General features: G+C 35.2%; 5 protein-coding genes and 1 pseudogene across 5 annotated transcripts; 2 read left to right on the forward strand and 4 right to left on the reverse strand.

Moving 5' to 3' along the window:
• The first annotated feature begins 379 nt into the window (after positions 1–379).
• Positions 380–5,414, forward strand: LOC110738857 (annotated as a pseudogene).
• Positions 5,415–6,090: 676 nt separating this feature from the next.
• On the reverse strand, positions 6,091–8,124 carry LOC110738908 (disease resistance protein RGA2-like). The gene has a single exon (XM_021919367.1). It carries the CDS (start codon positions 8,122–8,124, stop codon positions 6,091–6,093), a length of 2,034 nt encoding a protein of 677 aa, XP_021775059.1.
• Positions 8,125–8,219: 95 nt separating this feature from the next.
• On the reverse strand, positions 8,220–9,068 carry LOC110738909 (disease resistance protein RGA2-like). The gene has a single exon (XM_021919370.1). The coding sequence runs from the start codon at positions 9,066–9,068 to the stop codon at positions 8,220–8,222; it is 849 nt and encodes a 282-aa protein (XP_021775062.1).
• A 2,028-nt stretch (positions 9,069–11,096) lies between these two features.
• LOC110738856 (disease resistance protein RGA2-like) lies at positions 11,097–12,889 on the forward strand. Its single transcript, XM_021919296.1, has 2 exons — positions 11,097–12,380; positions 12,805–12,889. Exons 1-2 carry the CDS (start codon positions 11,132–11,134, stop codon positions 12,825–12,827), a joined length of 1,272 nt encoding a protein of 423 aa, XP_021774988.1. The 5' UTR covers positions 11,097–11,131; the 3' UTR covers positions 12,828–12,889.
• Positions 12,890–14,541: 1,652 nt separating this feature from the next.
• On the reverse strand, positions 14,542–15,925 carry LOC110738858 (protein yippee-like At4g27745). Its single transcript, XM_021919297.1, has 3 exons — positions 15,781–15,925; positions 15,405–15,555; positions 14,542–15,041 (listed from the first exon to the last, which is right to left on the reverse strand). Exons 2-3 carry the CDS (start codon positions 15,495–15,497, stop codon positions 14,814–14,816), a joined length of 321 nt encoding a protein of 106 aa, XP_021774989.1. The 5' UTR covers positions 15,498–15,555; positions 15,781–15,925; the 3' UTR covers positions 14,542–14,813.
• An 812-nt stretch (positions 15,926–16,737) lies between these two features.
• On the reverse strand, positions 16,738–17,696 carry LOC110738825 (protein yippee-like At4g27740). Its single transcript, XM_021919259.1, has 2 exons — positions 17,395–17,696; positions 16,738–16,947 (listed from the first exon to the last, which is right to left on the reverse strand). Exons 1-2 carry the CDS (start codon positions 17,489–17,491, stop codon positions 16,745–16,747), a joined length of 300 nt encoding a protein of 99 aa, XP_021774951.1. The 5' UTR covers positions 17,492–17,696; the 3' UTR covers positions 16,738–16,744.
• Positions 17,697–20,086: the final 2,390 nt, after the last annotated feature.

The raw sequence follows: 20,086 nt of genomic DNA on the forward strand, positions 1-20,086 counted from the left end.
GGGCACGTGACTTCATTAAACCCATTTCTTTTCTCTTTAAGAGGAGAGATAAATTGAGGAGAGAGAAGAAATTGGGTATCATAAAGGGGTAAGTCGTGAGAAAGATTAGGGAAAAGAATAGGAAAAGAGAAAAGAAATGGGTTTAATGAAGTCACATGCCCGACACATGACTGGTCAACGCCGTGTTTTTGAGGTCAAACTTGAAAATCCGGTGACTGGTATGTCCTTGCAAAAAATGTTGTTAAAATGGTATGTTCTCACAAAAAAAAAAATTTATAAGATAATTTCTTACAAAAAAAAAGTCATTTATAAGGTAGTTTCTAACAAATTTTCCACATTGTATATTAGCACGGATACAGTGTACTTGAAGTAAATTCGTAGTTAAAATGGCATAGTAATGCATCACTTTTTTCCACTTTGAACAAATTTAATAATGCTAATTTGCTACTAATTCTGAAACCAACATCTGAAGCAAAGAGAACAATTTTCTGGAAAAGACAGAAAATGGAGCACCAAATTGACAACGAAGCTATTAAGAAGAGACCTGCTATCTTGGTTATCGGATCTCTCGGCGTCGGAAAGCGCACCATTCTCTCCAGTATTTCATCTTTCTCCTTCATTGTTGATTGTATTTTTATTAATTTGATCAGCTTAATTGCAAGTTTATTTTGGAAGAATTTCAATTGTTTTTGATCAATTGATGAATATATTGTGCTAAAATGTTCCAATTTGCAAGTTTTTTGTAACTTATCATAATCGATCGATTTGAGGGGTTTTTGTATTTCTTCAATTGGGCGAATTTTAGGTTTTGGGTAGGTGGTAAATTGTGTTGATATTGTTAATTTGTGATGTGGGTGAATAATTTGATAACCTGGAAATCTGGAATTTTTATGTTGGGGTATTGATGAATGAATTTTTAGCAATTAGCGGACTTCAAAGCCAGCTATTATGAATGCAAATGAGTTTAAGTATATCTGTAGTACTATGAATTAACCTAAATTGATGCTTCTATGATTAATCAAGATTATTTTTCACTGTTTTTCTTGTGTCAAGGAGTAGTAATTTTACTCAGACTCGTTTCGAGTGTGAGTATGATTAGTCTAGCAGCATGCTAGCATATGCATCATGTTCTTGTATCCAAGTAGTCTTCTTGCAATGAGTTCGGGATCAGTTAAGAGATAGGTCAATTTTTTTGGTTTTATTCAACTTTTAAAGGGCTGTTTTTGTAGAAGAGTTTCTACTTACTGTTCGTGAAAGCTTTTCCATAGCATTGCAACATTTCTTATATACTGTCGTTGATGTGTATTGATAAATTGAGTGCAGATATAAGACAATAAGAGTACCTTAAATTCATCTCAAGTCACTCTGTAAACGTTTACAATTATACCTCGTAAAACAACAAGTTAAAGGTTCAAAATGATTCTTTCTTCTCGAATTACAATGCTAAATTGGTGCCTTTTCTCATACATATTCAATTCATGGTGTTGTGATAGCTGCTGCTAAACCCGTGAAATCCTGTTTTTGATATTTTGACTGTTACCGTTATAGCAATCACAGTTGTATTTTTAATTTTTTTTGTATATTTTTTTTCCAGCTCGATGCTCTTCTAGGCGTGTGTACTAATACCTGAGTGATTGACAGTGGTTTATGCTATTTGATGCACTATTTTCGGAAGATGCTTAACTCATCTGAATCTTGTTATTGGTATATAACACAAGTACACAACCTTTTGTGAAGAACTAAATATCTATCACTTTGTAATAATTGTGGTATACTTTTGTTTTGTGATGAAGTATTGAGTTTTAGCTATTGAATATGAAATAACGTTATTCTATTATTAATTGTGAGTAAATGGCGTGCCATGTCTGTAAGCATTTTCAGTTTTATACTAATATTTTTTTCTTACTTCAGGACTATTGTCAGTGGATTATGAAGATGCTTTTGAAACACCATCTGAAGTACTTATACAAGGGTATGCTGATTGAATACCATAATTCAGCATGTGGATAGAAATGTGCTATTATGAATATTATTCCCATACTCAGAATCTTACATGCACATCTTAGGCATCTTTTATTCATCAAATATTATGTAAATGTTTCTACCATTTTTCATGTCCAACAGGTGGACTATTGACACAAAATATTATTCGGCTGATGTTGCTGTATGGATGGCTCACCTTAATGATGATATTCCCCCAGTTCCCTGCCAGACATTCAGTTTGCTGCCATAATGATGGTTTTTGACATGAGCGAGGCATGCATCACTTACCTTTTTACTCTTTACCGATCAATTACTTTCATTATATATTTTCAAATATTGGCGCCAAAACTTCATGTGTGGCACATTTGTGTTTAACTTTATAATGTTGCTGAAATGACACTGCCTGATTTTACATTTTTCTATTGTCGTTTTGTTATGCACTTGACAGCTATCTTCTCTTACTGCTCTCAAAAAATGGGTCTCTCATACTGATATTCAGAAATCTGATATCCTATTGTGTGTTGGAAACAAAGTGGATCTTGTTCCAGGTCACCCAGCTCATGCTGAATACAAAAGACATTTACAGAGGCTCAATGACCCTTTTGCTAGTTCAGATGTGGATTCATTAGAGTATGGAGTTTTTGAATCTGAGGGAAGTAGTCTATTGGGCAATGAAGAGCCATCATGCGATATTAAGAGATCTTGCTTGGAATGGTGCATGGAGTGTAATATTGAATATGTGGAGGCCTGCGCTTCTAATGCTGAATTTGATAAATGTGAGTATCTCGACCAGTTTTTATCAGTGAGTTGATAGCATATAGTGTGTGCTCATCTTTTGTGTCACCTTCTTACTGGTGGGTGGTTTCATTTACTGTCATTAAAAAATGCAGGAGAACTTAGACGATGTGATGTTGTTGGTTTGATATTATTAATATTGATGAAAGAATGTACTCTGTGTTATATTATTATTTAAGATAAAGGAAAACTAATTAAGACAAAGTACAATACACTACAAAAGTACAAATACAAGATGAAGAGACTGTTAACATCTGATGCTACTTTAATAAATTGAGGTGTATGGAAACATGAATCAGAGAAGTATGTTAAGAAAAACTTGCTTATAAACAAACTCGCTATTGTATTATTCTCCTTGCCTCATTTATAAAGGAGTGTAGATTAAGTCATGTCTAGTTGGCTAAATTCCTAAGACAATGTGTACCTATAAACCCCCTTTTGTAGTATTCTACTTGACTTGCTTTTGAAGGGATTTAAAATTTGTTCATGCCTAGCTTGCTAAAATCCTAGATTAATGTGTTTTCTCCTTGGTTTCTATCAATATCAATTTGCCAGTACACTGGACACTACCCTTTTTTTTTTGGAGGGGGGGGGGGGGGGTGGGGTTGGTTTTTTAAGTAATAATTCAAAATTTGGAGGCTAACTTTAATATAGGTTAATTTAAGTTAAAAAAAAAAAAGATAGAGAGTCCATGTTAAAGGTGAACATTTTTGGCCAAGCACGACCCATGGTCCAGCGCACACAGTAACATGTCTGTGCCTTGCTTTTTTAATGCTAAGTTGTGCCATTCATTTTTCATGCTCAGTTCTTCAATGCCCGGCTGTTGCTGTCTTTAGTTCTTTACTCCTACTGTGCCCAAAATGTGACCCACGGTCCAGAACACTCAATACCATTAAAAATGTGCTTGATTCCCTGTGATTTTTTTTCTGATTGAACTCTTCTTTGGTATAGAGAAGCTGGCAGGTGATGTTTCTGTTCTGTTTGGGCCTGGAGAAATTATTCCAGAGGAGGTTAAGCTGTCATCACTTTGTAGGTGTTATTTTTAGGGTGTTAAGGGTGTTAGGAGGGGAAAAGGGGGCATGTGGTATCAAATACTAAGACTTTCCTGAGCTACCATTAGTCTGTCACATTGTTATGGGCCATGATTATGATGTGTGAACTTGCCCAAACAAGATAAAACAGGGGTGAGATGAGGAAACATTAGTAATTGTTTTATAATCCATAGTTGGTCCTTGGGAGAATAAAATGGGAATAAGGATAAATTGAAAGAAGAACTAAGAGGGTTTGTAATGCTTGTGAACGACTGCTTATAGAAGAAAAGAGACAAAGTGATTGGGGACCTAAGGATAGTGTTTAAGGAAAACAGAAATTATTGTTGACAAAGTAAACCTTTTCTTTGAGACTAGAATTAAGTGGAAGGACTCAATGAATCCTGCATTTCATCTTAAGCTTTTGTATACAATAAAAAAAAAAAAAAAAAAAAAAAAAAAAAAAAAAAAAAAAAAAAAAAAAAAAAACACCATCCTACCATTTAATAAATTCTAGCTTCTTTCTAGAGATCTAGAAGCACTTCTGCTACTTTCTATCTCCATTTCTATTTTCCCCTAGCGCTCTTTTTTTACTTCCTCCATGAAATGAATTGCAGAAATGTGGAAGCATAGCGTACATCATACTCTTAATGATGTCAGAAATATTGAGACCAGCTAACTTTCCAGCTTTTTTATTGCGTCATCTGCAAATATGCAGTTAATAAACTATTTTTCTTTGTCAGGTTTATCCATTGATGGTGACTCGCAAGGAGTCGAACGGCTTTTCGGTGCACTTTCCGCCCACATGTGGTCTGGAATGGTTTTAAAATCTGGAAACAGAATTCTTGCACCAACTCTACCTGAAAGACAAGGTTTAAATTTATCTGATTATATCTTTCAGTTTGCTTTTGTTAACAGTGTCTTAATAGCTGACCATTTAGTTTTTCTTTGCCTATAGATTCATCAGATGACGAATCTGAGTATGAAGCTGAGTATGAAGTCCTATCTGGTGGTTCAGCTGAACTATGGGATGATACAGAGGATGGCTGGGTGTCTGCTATCCCTCCTCCTAATGCATCTTCTGTTGAATCCGCTGACCTAAAGTCTGTTTCTGAAGCTGAAAGGGCTGAACCATCAACTGCGGCATCTTCTGAATGTAGAGATAATGTTGAGGAAGTAGAGCTTAAAGCAGGTGAGGCTTACAATGGTGATAACCTTGACAAGGGTGCACATCTGGAGCTTGAGGATTTGGAGCATTTAATGTCAGAAATTGCAAATATGCGCAGCAGCTCAAGGTTGATCCCTGATTTTCAGAGGCGAGAAATGGCTGCCAAGCTGGCCATGCAAATGGCTGCGCTCTTTGGGGATGACAGTGGTGATGAAGGAGTTGAGTAATAATAAGACGAAGAACAAACTTTGTAAACTTCAATGAAGGAAATGCAGAGGCAATGCTTTCTCCATGCAAGCACATCAATTAAAAGACCTATGGATTATAATGTGTTATCATCTGGAGATTCATTAGAAGATTTGCTATACCGATTTTCTTGCATAGATGAGTAAGTTCTTTGGCCTCCCCCCCCCCCCCTCCTCTCTCTCTCTCTCTCTCTCTCTCTCTCTCTCTCTCTCTCTCTCTCTCTCTCTCTCTCTCTCTCTCTCTGAGTTATTAATTATTTTTGAGTCGTATCCTACAAATGATAGTTTTTGAGTTATCATGAAATCTCCATGCTGTTGGTTGTTAGTCCATGAGGTTGTGATTTTGCCTGCTTTTTGGCTATTATGTGTTAGATCCATGGCCTGCTTTTGGCTATTTTTGAGTTAAATCTTTTTAACTTTTGCTACTGCTTTATCTATATTAATCATCATGCTAGTGTAAATATATGTACTGATAGAATACATTGGCCAAAGTAATTTCTGACTATTAAATTACAATGTACTTGTATTGTACTATAGTGCTTTATGTATATGAGAATGTAAAATTACTAGAGTTTAAGAACAAGTTGAATCTGTTTCAAGCCTAATCTCTTAGAATTCAAGAATATTTATCTTAAATCTAGGGTGCATCCAAGGGTGTGTAAATTTTTATTTTTATTTTTTTTATTTCATCAATTTTGTTAAAAATAAGTAAATAAACAAAACTTGGCGAGATAGATTTCAAATCAGAACTCGCCTCTGAAAAGCCCTGAGAAGAAAAAATAGAGAAAAATAAACAAAAAAGAAAATCAGAAAAAAGAAATAATGCTTGAAGCTAAAGTCAAGCTTGTGAGTTGTGACCCTTTGTTAAGTGTCAACCCGCCTTTTCATACTCACGCTGTAAACATGGACCCCCAGACCCGAAAATGCTTATAGTAGGGATATGCTGGATTTTGGGCCAGTCTTCGCCTGTTGGCTTCAAGTACCTCTCCTGTAGCTTCTTAGAGCAATTTTCAAGTGTAAGCATCTTCAAGCTGGAAAGGTTGGTTGTCCACTCTGGTATGGCATTGAGGTCTTCACATCTGCTTACTGTTAGCTGTTCCAAGGTAAAACCTCTAAACTCCCCTGTGATTAATAATACCCACTTTATTTTGTCGACCTGCATATGCTTCAATCTGGGGAATGCCAGTTTTCGCTCAAGGAGATTATTCTGGGTGGGTTGTCTTGAATCTGCTTCACTATTTGAAATAATTCTCTTCCATCCCTTTAATTTAGGCATGTTCCGAAGCCAGAGATTCTCGAGTGATGGAAATAAGGGAGCATGGTGCTTATGCAAGATGTCGTTACTACTTTCATTGCTCCCAGAACAATTCTCAATATACTCTACATTGTCTAAATCTAAAAGATTCAGATTTTTAAGATGAGGAAGCCTCCCAAAGGAGCAAAGGTATCTGCAGCCTTCGCACTGGAGTATCCAAATGCTAACAAGATTCGGAAGCCAAAAGTGAAGGCGATCCAACATCCAGCTTGGTAACCTCTCTCCTGCATAACCATATATCAACAGTTCTTTTAAATTAGAATTGGGTTGGAGGTCTTCTATAACTATCTCATCATGTTTTAGGCTACCATCAATGAACTCTAAATTCAAGCCTAAAAGCTTATCTTTGCTCTTCAAGTTTGCTGCCTTAGCTTCTGAAACTGTATCCATTGACCTCCCAAAGATCCGTAATGTTAACTTTCCCATTAGATTTTTTAGGCTATTTAGCTCTGCTAACCCTCCTACACAGTCGGCCTTTGATCCGTTCTCCGAATTCTGCTCTCCTTGTATGAACATGTCGAGTGTTCGAAGATCTGTCAAGTTCCCCAACCCCTTGGGCATATGACTCAATGCATTACAGTATCCAACTGTGAGATGTCTCAACCTTACCAACCTACTCATGTCCTTTGGTAACTCTTCAAGTTTGTAGCAGCCAAACAAATCAAGTGACAACAAATTCACGAGCCTTGTGATTGAATTGGGGAGTTTAACCATAGGATTGTATGACAAATTGAGATAACGCAAGCACTGTAGCTCACCAAGAGATCTTGGCACGATCTTTAACCCCAGCCTATGCAGGTCCAATACCCTCAAAGATTTAAGTCTCAAAATTGATCTATCATTGATTGACAAATTCTTTAGTGTCAATTTACAGTGCCTAGACACTACTAAGAGGAATGATTGCAGATGTTCAGTTCTGAATAGAGAGGAAGGGACTACCCAAGATTCTGATATTGTACCACCAAAAGACAGATGACGAACTTGTTCATCAAATTCACGTGTGTCTGAATCTGCCATCTTATACCTGAACCCAGAAACAGAGAGCACGAGATCGTGCATCATGTTATGCATTGTCAAACGGACTCCAGTGCCAAAGTCATAGGTTTGTTCTATCTTGAAAAAGCCACAGTTTACCAGGTTGAGCATGTATGCGCTAGCTGCTTCCTCCAAGCTTTGGCTTCTATACTGAGGCACAACATATCCTAAGGAGATCCAGAGACGAACCATCTGATCTTCATCATATACAAAACCCTTTGGGAACAAGGAACAATAAGCAACACAAAGTTTTTGCCTTGCATCCAGCTGATCGAAGCTAAGTTTAAGTGTCTGTATGACATCACGCCCATAGGAGGAGAAATGTTTAAGTTGATCATCTCTGAAGGTCTTCCATTCCTGAAGTGTTTGTTTACCCGCTAAGAGGCCTCCTATACTGCGTATAACAAGTGGCACATTCATACACATTTTCGCAATCTCCTCCCCTATCGCTTCAACACCCGGCTCTTGCCACTGCGTAAATGCTATCTTTTGAAAGAGAAGCCAAGAGTCACGTTCTGTTAAATCCCCTAGCATATAAGGGCCAGCTGAGTCCATTATACCAGCAACTGTTGGAAAACGCGTGGTAATGAGAACCTTACTTCCCTTGGCCCCAACAGCTAGCAAGTTCCTCAGCTTTAGCCACTTCAGCCTCAAACCATCTTGCTCACATTGTTGTCCAAAACAAGCAGATACTTCTTCCCGCCGATTACTGTAAGGAACTGATTGTAGAGCCTATCTACCTTGCGACTGAAAGGCATTTCGTCAGAACTAGACTCTAATATCTTCTCCACCACCTCTTTGACATCGAAGTTTTGATTTGTAGAAACCCAAAACTGAACATCAAAACAACCTTTCAGTCTTTCATCATGGTAAACATACTGAGCCAATGTAGTTTTTCCCACTCCTCCAATGCCAACAATGGAGGCAACAGAGAGAGTCTCTGAAACAAGCGAGTCTGAGTCATCAGAGAGTATGCTGACTATGCTGTCCCTATCTCCATCCCTTCCGATGACCACATCAGTGATAACCTGAGACCATGTTGCATCAGTGCTTAGTGCCCGTGCTTGGGTTACAGGCGGTATGCTAACTATGGCACCAAACTGAGCATGATCTCTTGCAATGCGTTCAAACTTCTTGATGATACCCTTGAGTTTCTTAGCATCTCTCAAGGGAGTAACAAGAGGATTTGATTGAGAAAAGAATGAACGTACTGCTTTGACGAACTTGTTTCCGTAAATAATTTCTTGCTGTTTGGCTCTAGCTGTTTTTTCATCTAAGAAATCATCTAACTCAGCCAGTGCATGATTGAGCTTGTCAAGCACGTCTCGTTGCGAATTACTCCAAGACTCCAAGGAAGCAGCATCAAGAAATGTAGCTTCAATGGTAGTCTTAAGCTCCTGGAGCCTTTTGATGTGGGAATCCAGATCCTTTGCAAACAAGATTTGTTTGTATGCTCCGGAACCTAGTTTTTCCACAATAACTGACACGACTTCAGCCATTATCGCTTCAGCCATCTCTCTCTAATTCAGTTGTTTAATAACAAAAATAAAAATATTCGTAGCTGTTGATTGCTGGTGGATGAGAAACGACGTTTCTGTATCCTGGTTATGGTTGTGGTTATGAAGGCTTTGTAAGACTTATTAGCCATCTAGGTGTATTATTGCAGCTATTCAAAAAAAAAAAAAAAAAAAAGGTGTATTATTGCAGACTTGGATGTTGGAACCTTGCATTCCTCCAAGTCAACAAAAAGGTTGCTTAGCTAGCATGGTTTACGGACGCGTGTCACATGGTATTATGGCATTTTATAGCCCCAAATTTAATTTGAGAAGATATCATGTGAATCCAGATTTACATGTCCACTGATAAAAGTTATTGAACACTATAAATTTAAATATTTTTGAAATTTAGATGTAAGTTTTTGGACATTTTTTATTAGTTTGGAAAATTCTACAATCTAAGCTTTTAGTATTGCAAATTCTACCTTTTGCCCCCTCTTTAGTATTAAAAAATATCTCAATTTACGTGTTATTAATATTTGGTGCTCTATTTTGTAGTTTAGACTCACATATATACTCCGTATCATTCTTCACAGAACTTGTGGTATTAAAGCAGTGCTCCAACAAAAAATCTCAAAAATAGTTTGAAAAGTCTACTGAATAAAAAATTAAACCACTGATGTCACTTCACGGTGAGGCTAATTTCTACAAGGAAGACTAACGTGGCATCACCGCATGAGCCTATCCTAACCTTTAATGTAAAAACAAGACTTTTGAGTATAATATTTTGGACCATGACATGCTTAGATGTGATGCAGCTTACAGACTTTTCCTGTGATTAGAAGTGTACATTGAAAGAGCAATAATACATTAGAATGGATAAGAGTTTATCAAAGCTAGACCTATTTATCAACAACTTCTCTTGCAAAAAACCGAACAAATAAAAAACTAGCTGAATAGAGCTGAAATGAATATTTTATGAGAGAAGAAAATTAAGAATTAAATTGAACTGAACTGGACTGAAATTAAGTTGAAGTAAACAGACCCTTAGTTTTTTTTTTCATAAAGGTCGACATTCAATTCCTTTTGAAATTTCAGCTGATTTCAAAATCACAATTGCAAGGAAAGAGGGGTGGTACTGGTAAATGAAAGATCACTTTCGAGTTTTCAATTTTCATTATAATTACTAACATACCAATAACAATGCCCCAGTATAATTTATGAAAGCTACATTTTGCCTATAATTCTAAGCTAGTTAGTTGTGTAGCATACAATAAATATGCTTAGATATTTCGACGAAGCATCTAACAGATTCCTTTTTTATAATCCTTCAACAAGTCCTTGAAGCTTTCATTCACAAACCACAATATTAGCTTCTAATCATTGCCCTTTCTTATTTCCATTCCCCTGCCTTTACGTGAATTGAACCAAACATTCTCGTAACTTATTTTTTTTTTTTCCCCTTTAATCTTCTCCAATAATAATCCTTCAACCAGTCCTCAAGCTTTCATTCATAAAATAAAAATCACTGCCCTTTCATTATTTATTTATTTATTATTTTTATTTTTTTTTATGATAACCAAACATTCTCGTAGCCTAACTTTTGTTTTCTTTAAACTTCTCCAATAATCCACCCCTCCAAAAAAAAAAAGATGGCTGAAGCAGTACAGACTGCAATAGTTGATCTTGCTGTGAAGAAATTGGTTAACAAAGGTTTTGAAGCAATTAATTATGTAATGGACCTCGACTCCGAGCTGAAAAAGCTTCAGCATACAAAGACTCTCATTGAAGCTGCACTCCTTGATGCAGAATCAATGTCAGAGCAGTACACCAATTCTCAACAAGACACCCTGGAGAAGCTCAGTTGTCAGCTTGACAGGTTACTTGACTTGTTGGATGTAAGAGCTTCTAAAGTATTGCAGAAACAAGTCATGGGTGGAAGTAATTACATAAAAGAGTTACGGTCCTTTTTCTCTGCATCAAATCAGCTTGTTGCACGATTTAAAGATGCTCGGAAAGTTGAGGATATTTAGAAGAAACTTAATTCCATTGTAATAGACCATGCTATGATTGGTCGCATTTGCTGCTTGCCAACACAGACAAGGAGCATTCAAAGAGCCGATTCGTCTCATGTTCTTACCAATTTTGTTGTTGGGAGGGACAGAGACAGGGACCACATTGTAAGCATGATGTCTGAGGACTCCGAGGCAGTGGCTTCAAAGACCCTCTCTATTTCCTCCATTGTTGGGATAAGTGGAATAGGGAAAACAGCATTGGCTTGGTATGTATATAATGATGAGAGGATGAAGCGTTATTTTGATGTTCAATTCTGGGTTTCAGCCACTCGGGATTTTGATGTCAAGAAGATGTTGGAGAAGATAATAGCATGTGGTGCAGGGGAACTGCCTCCCAACCTATGTGACAATCAACTGTATCATCACTTTCGACAAGCAATTGGAGGGAAGAAATTTTTGCTAGTTGTCGATGACATTTGGGATCATGACAGTCTGAGGCAGAAGTGGATTGATCTGAGAGACCTGTTATCAGCACATGCAGCTGGTGGGAGTCAGGTTCTCATTACGACACATAATCATAAAGTTGCCGAAATCATGAGTACTGTCAATCCCTACATGCTTGGAAATTTAACAGAAAATGACTCTTGGCTTCTCTTCCAAAAGATTGCTTTTACACAGTGGCAGGAGCCGGGTGTGGAAGCAATTGGGAAGGAAATTGCTAAAATGTGTCCAAAAATGCCCCTTGTTACACAAAGTATAGGAGGCCTCTTAGCAGGGAAACGTACTATTCAGGAATGGCATGCCTTTAGAGATGAACAGCTTGCTAATAATTTTGCATCCTATGGGCGTGACGTTTTGCATAAGCTTAAATTAAGCTTCGATCAATTGGATGCAACACAGAAGCTCTGTGTTACTTACTGTGCCTTATTCCAAAAAGGGGGTTCATTTCTTAAAGATGAAATGATCCATCGTTGGATTGCTTTGGATTATATAAAGCCAAAATATGAGAATCAAAGCTTGGAGGAGGCAGGGGAAGAATATATGATCAACTTGCATAATTGTGGGTTTCTCCAACTATCTGATTTTAATGATACAATATTTACGATGCAGGATTTGATGTATGAGCTCGTACTCAGACTAGCAGGGTTCAAACACAAGGTGGTAGATTCAAACACAGATGATATTGATGAAAGGGTTCGTCATCTGTCTTTCTGGAAAGCTGCAACAGGCTACAAGAAAGAATATTGGGAACTGCCTTCTTCAGTATCCAAAATCAAACGCCTAAAATCATTAGTCAGAGGTAATTCAATAGGTAGTGAAAAGCTAAAGGTGAGGAATTTGTCTATGTATGAGAAATTAATTTCAAGATTTCATCCTTTAAGAGTATTGGACCTATATGGGATGGGGATAAAAGAATTGCCAACATCTGTAGGTGAATTAATCTGCTTGCGGTTTCTAAATTTGTCTGCAACTGAAATAGTGAAACTCCCAAATACAATCACACGTCTAGTGAATTTACAATCACTCTACTTGAATTATTGTTCTTTCCTTGAGGAGTTGCCAAGGGATATGAGCAAGTTGGTGAATCTAAGACACCTTAAGTTGAAAGGGTGTGAGAAGTTGACGCATATGCCCATGGGTTTAGGGAATTTGACAAATCTTAGAACTTTGGATGTGTTTATAGTGGGTGAACTGACTGACTCAAAGTTTAATATTATGGGCAGATTGGCAGATCTTAATCAGCTGAACAATCTAAGAGGAGATTTGTATATTGAGGTGCGTAGGGAGTCAAAGTATATAATGTCATCTGAGATCAGTGCAGTAAACTTGGAGATGAAAAAGAACCTCTTAAAGTTGTTTATATATTTCAAGAATGGCACAAAAGAGGATGAGAGGGTGTTAGAATGTCTCCGGCCCCCTTGCAATCTAAAGGTCCTCAAAATAAGTGGCTATGGAGGGGAGAGGTTACCAGGTTGGATGGTGGATCAGGATCAGTTAGAGAGACACCTTCCTAATTTGATTGGAATTTATATTACACATTGTAAAGCATGCAAATCCCTATGCTCTTTAGGAAGGCTCCCTCATCCGAAATTTCTACAACTTGAAGAATTAGATGAAGTGGAGTAAATGGAGGACAACTCTACCACTAAGTAGAGAAAATGCTAAAATCGTGGACTGAGTTGCCTCCAGCTTCCTTATTCCCAGCCTAGAAATTACTGTATGTACGTGTGTCCTCTGTATAATTAAAGCTTTCTTTTCTAGGTATCTTAGTTATTTTGATATTATGTACATTTTGTACATTATTATTATTATATTCTTTTATATTTTACAGATACACAATTTAAGAAAATATTGAAATATGTGAGTAGATATAAAGACAAAGTGAGAATGTAAAAAAATTATTTTAGTAATTAAGGGAAAAAAAATAAAAGAAACAAAAAGAGTACTAAAAGGTGTAATTATAGTGGTATTATAGGGGTCATATGGTAATAAGGGTAATACCAAAAATAAAATTGAGCTAAAAATTAATATACACTTCGTAATAAAAAAAAATAAAAAAAAGGGGGGGGGGGACTGGAAAAAAATTAACAATAATTGCTACTGTTATTAAAATGAATTAAGTTTAAAAAAAATAATTAGAAACAAGAATACAAGGATGGAGGCAATACGAGGAGGTGACAGGGGGAAACTACTTACCTCAGTATGTAGAAAACTAAGAAAAGTGTCATATGGGTCGTAAGACGGCACATAGTCCCACAATCAATTAGGCTTTAATAACTGATTCTTTGAGGGGAGTGACATGATCATGCAGACATTTAAGCTATGATCACCTAGATAGAGAAGTAAGCTTTGTGTGCTTACTGCTCCTTAATTCCAAAGGGGATGCTATTTGACGCATATGATATGATCCGTCTTTGGACCGCTTTGGGATCTTTTAAGGCACAAAATTAAAGCTTGGAGCCTTAGAGGATGATGGGAAAGAAAATGTGCTTTAGTTGGTCATATAAGGCTTCTTCCAAAGAGCCAAGGAAGATGAGTTTTGCAGCATTGAATGTTTTGAAATGCATGAAGTGACTGGCGAGCTTATCATGTCAAAACGACTTATATGCCAAAGGGCTTGGGGATAATGAAGGACCTTAAAACATTGGACTGGTTTGTTGTGGGGAAAGACGTAGATTGTACATGTGGATGTGGATCCTAGGGTGTCATCACTCTCATCAGAGAGAGACTTCTCCTCCCTTGAATACTAAAACTAACTTGATTAAGAAAGATCATGTTTACCATATCGTTCGTAACTCAGGGTAATGACTAGACTGATACAAACATTGAATATGCAGAAGGGTGTATTCTCATTTCTCAAGCACCGTATAACAGATGCCTAATCAGAAGCTAAGAGAATAAATGGTGCTTTGTATAATTTATGGTTAAAAAAAGAAAGAGTAAAGATGACAAGCGTTGAGTAATTAGCAAACAAGTATAATATATTATGAAATAGTTCAATTTATATAAAAGCAATTGGCAAACAATCCAACAACGTTATTCAAAAGAACAATCCAATTTTATTCACAATAGATGAAGGCAACACTTGATGGCACACTGAAGTGCACATAGTGTGTCAGGAATGAACACTTGATCAGAACAACTTCTATACAGGATAAACAGAAAGACATTTTCACACTTCCAAAAGAACAATGAGAGAATAGGATGGAACAAGGAAAACCTGGTTACCAGGCTACCAATCCTCCTTGACAATTTTGGACTTCTCGAAAAAAATCTTCCCTTCCTTATACCTTTGCGATGGTTCATAAGCACGCAAGTACTTCCACCCCAATACTAGTCGACAATCAGCACAATTGATATCAGCAACCGTGTGAAGGCCAGTCATAAGCTGTCTATCTTCCTTAGGCCCAACCTCAACATTCATAGCATGGGAAAACAAAAATGCTCGACCATTTCTTCCCTAGCAACAGAATCACACTAGTTGGACACACTCTCACCTCAAATTCCCATGAAAGTCTCAAACTTTACACAATAATCACTACCACATTATATCTCATTATCACAATATTCATCAAAACACAAAATCTCACAAACCCCTCAAATTAAATAATAAGCTTATTCGCTGATTAACAGTCAAATACAAGAACTTTTTACTAAACAAACAAAGGTTTATTAACCAACTAAAGCAATCTAATCAATTAATTAATCAAAAACAACAATTAGTAACAGTAATAAAGAATTGTACAACATGATAATCCAAACAAGCTAACACTGAATTGGCAATACAATTAAAATTAATGATTGAAATATGAGGATAATTTACCTGGAAAGCCTTGGAGATAATATCATCATGAAGACAAACTTGATTTCGACAATTATAGCAGCTATACACTCTTGGTCCGCCCAATTGAGCCATCCAATTACTTCACCCCTAATTAAATTCCAAGCCTTCAAAACAATTCACACTTCCAAGCCTAACAATTTGAGCAAACCCCACAAAAAACCCATTAATTAAAAAAATTAATAAGCAAACCCCAGTTGAAAAATCATGAATTATAACAAGAGGGCACAAACGATAATTTAAAAAATGATCAAATCCAGTTTTACAGCAGTAAAGATTATAGATTGTGCAGAAAAATGGAAGCTTTTGGATCTCAAATACATGATAAAAGCAATTAGGTAAATTTTGGGGATTTTACCTGGGAATGAAGATGAAGAATTGATGACAGTGACGAAGCAAAAGCGCAAACAATGAACAAGAAACTCGAAAGATTGTTGGCGTGCAAAGTGTAAACTTTTGTTTAGATAATCAAAAGATTCATTGCACTCAAAAAAGAAATACTTGTACTTGACGAAATTAAAACACATGATTAATACTCTTGTCTTTATGTGTATTTAAGTGCCTCAATTTGTCTTTAATGCTATCTATATAAACCTCGTTTATATGATTTTATCAGTGTTATATAGGTTACTTTATTCTTTTACAAGTGGTCGCACGGTGTGATTAGTCATAAGTTGTGTTTTTATTTATCTTGTGAGATATTTATTTCATTTTCTACTTCAAACTAGTTCATTGATAGGGATTTGTGCAATATATGTTATCATTTCTCTTACTACAATTAGTTGGATAACCCTCTCATAAAAGATTGTCCCAAATAGTAATATACTAATATGGGATACGGTATGCAGAAACGCCAAATCTAAAAACAACGATCATATTTTAAGCTCTGATTAACGTAGTATATGTCTTTGTTATTTGACTTTTTTTGCATATGTCAAATGAATTTTAATCAATGAAGTAATTATTCTCTTATAGCAAAATACTGTATATCATGAGATTCACGACCATAAATCAAATGTACTCCGTAACTCATAGCTTAGAAGCGAAATAACTTACATATTCAAGAATTAAGTGGTCCAACTATCCAATATTATCACCTATAATTTTATCAAACACCTTGTTATACGGAATAATTAATTATGTTGAGAAATTGAACCATATGACAAATTAAATTGCACATAATAATGAGTGGTAAGTTTTCACATATTATTCTTCATTCACAAAGTCATTTTAGATACAACAAGACAATTTTGTAACATCATCACCAAACCATTATTTCAAAAGTGATAATCAAATAGGGTATTTGTTAACTTTAATCGGGATTAATTTCCTTTGAATAGCTTAGCACGCTCTATAATGTAATTGCCTTCCTTGTATGCTTGCTTTGGATCATGGGCTCGAAAATATTTCCAACCCAAAACTTGGCCACATTTGATGCAATATATATCAGCTATTGTGAACTTGCCAGTAATGAGTTGCTTCTCAAATTTAGACTTAAACATAATTAACACTAAATTTTCAAATACTAGATTGAAAAAATAACATACTAACAATAATATGATGTGGTCATGGAGAGCGATTGTCTTAGTTTGATTGATGCGGTTTCGTCACGAGAAAGAGGGAGTAGTACTTTTCACCTTATATTAGATGATGTCTATCATATTAGTAGTTTGTTTGAGTCGATTAGGTTGAGCTTTGTTAGGAGGGAGGGCAATAGAGTGCTCATGAGCTTGCTCGTTGTATGCCTTGGGCTATAGGGAAGCAGGTTTGGTCTTCGACTTTTCCTGAGTGTATTGTTGCTTTGTTAAATTCTGATCTCCCAAGTAATGAAAGCTAAGTGCCTAAGTTGGGACTTTCCATCAAAAAAAAAAAAAAAAAAATGGCAGGCCTGTTTATCAAACTATATTAATCAAATAAAAATGTTAACTTTATTATTACCAAAATAAAAATAAAATGAAGAAAACAAAGCAACTTACCACAAAAGCCTTAGAAAGGAGGTCCTCTTTTAAGGCAACAGGGTTCCAACAATTATTGCAGCTATAAAATCGGTTATTATTTGAGTTAGCCATCAATTAAACCAGATTACAGATTATCAAATACTGATCCAAGACCTGATAGATCATTGATATGCAAAATAAATGGGGTGTTATTTTTTAATCTTTATGGCATAGTGAGGATAAGAATGATGTAATAATCCAACGACTTTTCTTTTCGTTTTTTCCCCTGTTTTTCAATTAATAAAATCAAGATTAAGCCCGGTTACTTCATCTTAAAAAATAATATTAAGTAAAATTAATTTCACTTCACTAAAAATAAGTTCAGTTCAGTAAAAATAAGTTCATTTTAATAAAATTCAGTTTTCTTATCACTCATGTACAAGTCATCATAGATTATCGAAAGGTTTTTTCTTTAAAAAAAGAATGATTTATTATTGAATTCAATTTGTTTTGAACAAATATACTCTAATTTTCCAATCATGGACATTTTATTTCTAATAATCTCAACTAAGGTTTAAATAATCCCAACTATGTGGTCATTAAAGGGATCCGGTGCAATAGTATCGCACCAAATTAGTTTAACCTATTTTTTTAAAAGAAAATGCTAAAAAGAGAAAAATCAGATGAAAATATAACATTATTTACACTAATTTACGTGTAAATTTGTCATACATTTCTAAATTAACATGGAGTTTCAAATTAGAATACTCCTATATTAAATGTTTATCCTTTAGCCTTTAGAGCTACATAATGCATTATCCCTTTTTAATTCATTCAAATGAGGAATTTATAATATGGACTAGCCACATTGTTTGACTACTTACAAATGAACAAATAAAGTAACCTTTATAACATTGACTAATATTTTAAAAAATAAACGTTCAGTAACTACCTTATCATTAATTCAATAATCATCTACAAAAGAAAAAATAAAAATACACAACACGTTTCTGTACGACAAGGCACCAGTGCGGCTGCTTGCAAAAGAACAAAATAATTTTTATACCACATGGTGTTATAAAAATTAATTTTCCACATCAAAAATCAACTTTCCATATTTAAAATATAATTTTTGTTATTAATTTTTTTTTAATATTTTCCAAAATATAGAGGGAGCCCCAGTTGATCTCATAGATTAACAATCTAATTTATCTCTTCTCACAACTTTATGTGTTGAAATCCGTGCCACTTTATTATTTTACTTTTATCCCTACTTTATAAAAAGTAGAATCTTGCTCTTATGAATAGTGTTGTGACAATTATAACCCCAAAAATGTGTATTTATGCATTTGCCCCTATTTAATATTATAAGATTTTTTTAATATTGTATATCTTCTCTATGTTATTACGTACTTTTTCATCTTCACATTCAATCGGTTGAATTATTGGTTTCAAGTTTCAACCACAAAGTCACTGACAATCTTCAAAGATATTTTTCAATTTTAATTTCAATTGTTTTATAAGGTTTTGATTGATTTTAGATTTTAAGGTATTATCCTTTTTAAATTTTAGGGTCCGGGTATTCATCTATTTTTCCTAAATTTGATAGAATTTTGAAAGAAAAAAATATAGTAGATAATTGAAGTGAATGGAGAACCACAAACACTATAAGCGAGGGAAATATACCAACTTCCGAGCACTGCCCCATGGAAGCCCCTCATGTCTCTTTCTGTTCTTTCAATTTGACCATTTCATGAATATTTGTCAGTGACTTTGTGGTTTGTCCAGTTAAGCGCTACCACAAATTCGATCAAAAGGTACTTTAATTTTTTCCCTATAAGATTTTTTAGGATTTTTATTTATGATCTTTAGATTGTACTTTGGTTTTGATTTTGGGGATTGTAGAATTTTACAAAGGCGGCTTTCAACATTGCTATTAGATTCGTTGTTATGAGATGCAAATGATATCTAAATTTCGATTATAATTTTGGGATTAAGAGCGTAAAATGAGAGTCCACAACTTTAAAAGATGCAATTTTTCAAGGTACATGTTTTTTAAAGGGAGTAGAATGCCTTTGTGCTTAGGCTCTGGATGTATATTCTATATTTGAAGGAAAGGAGGTGTGAGTAGTTCTCTTATCAATCCTAATCTACCTTAAAGGTTTATCGTTACTTGTTAGAAGAGAAGATACCACTTTTCTGGTGAGATTCTGATATGATGCATCCTGATAATGCTATATGCTCTGCATCTAATGAGTATCAGTTTAATGATTTACTGTATTTCTTTGTACTGTTGAGTTGAATTAAGTTGAGCTCAAGCTTGCCTGCATTGGATAACTCAGCTCTTCTTACATTGGGTTTAATTACAGAGTATTAAAAAATAAAAAATAAAGCCCCTGGACCAATATACGAATAGAGGGGAAAAAAAAGCTACTCCGTATTTTATTATTTTGGATTTTTACATTGGGTTCAAGCTACCAAACTTTATATTAGATTATCGTATTAGACTTAACAGCAATACTAAGTATAAATGTACGTTGCATTGGACTTGATCAAAATCCAAACTCAAAACTAAAATTTAACACCTGAGAGTCCTAACTACTCATGGTACCCAAGAACAAATTGATGCAAAATTTCATTATTCCTTTGTTTGTTTCTCTTTGTTTTTCAGCTTGTAATATGTATCAAAATTTTATTCTAGAGAATCATCTAAACTCTATAAGAAAA

Source organism: Chenopodium quinoa, unplaced genomic scaffold, assembly GCF_001683475.1.
Source record: "Chenopodium quinoa cultivar QQ74 unplaced genomic scaffold, ASM168347v1, whole genome shotgun sequence".
In the NCBI taxonomy this organism is placed as follows: Eukaryota; Viridiplantae; Streptophyta; class Magnoliopsida; order Caryophyllales; family Amaranthaceae; genus Chenopodium; species Chenopodium quinoa.

Coding starts and splice junctions, on each gene's coding strand:
- LOC110738908 (XM_021919367.1), bottom strand. CDS start 8,124: ATGGACTCAGCTGGCCCTTATATGCTAGGGGATTTAACAGAACGTGAC.
- LOC110738909 (XM_021919370.1), bottom strand. CDS start 9,068: ATGGCTGAAGTCGTGTCAGTTATTGTGGAAAAACTAGGTTCCGGAGCA.
- LOC110738856 (XM_021919296.1), top strand. CDS start 11,132: ATGATTGGTCGCATTTGCTGCTTGCCAACACAGACAAGGAGCATTCAA. Junction 12,381..12,804: donor CCTAAAATCATTAGTCAGAG/GTAATTCAATAG, acceptor TATTATGGGCAG/ATTGGCAGATCTTAATCAGC.
- LOC110738858 (XM_021919297.1), bottom strand. CDS start 15,497: ATGGCTCAATTGGGCGGACCAAGAGTGTATAGCTGCTATAATTGTCGA. Junction 15,042..15,404: donor TTATCTCCAAGGCTTTCCAG/GTAAATTATCCT, acceptor TTCTGTTGCTAG/GGAAGAAATGGTCGAGCATT.
- LOC110738825 (XM_021919259.1), bottom strand. CDS start 17,491: ATGGCTAACTCAAATAATAACCGATTTTATAGCTGCAATAATTGTTGG. Junction 16,948..17,394: donor TTCTAAGGCTTTTGTGGTAA/GTTGCTTTGTTT, acceptor TTTTCAATCTAG/TATTTGAAAATTTAGTGTTA.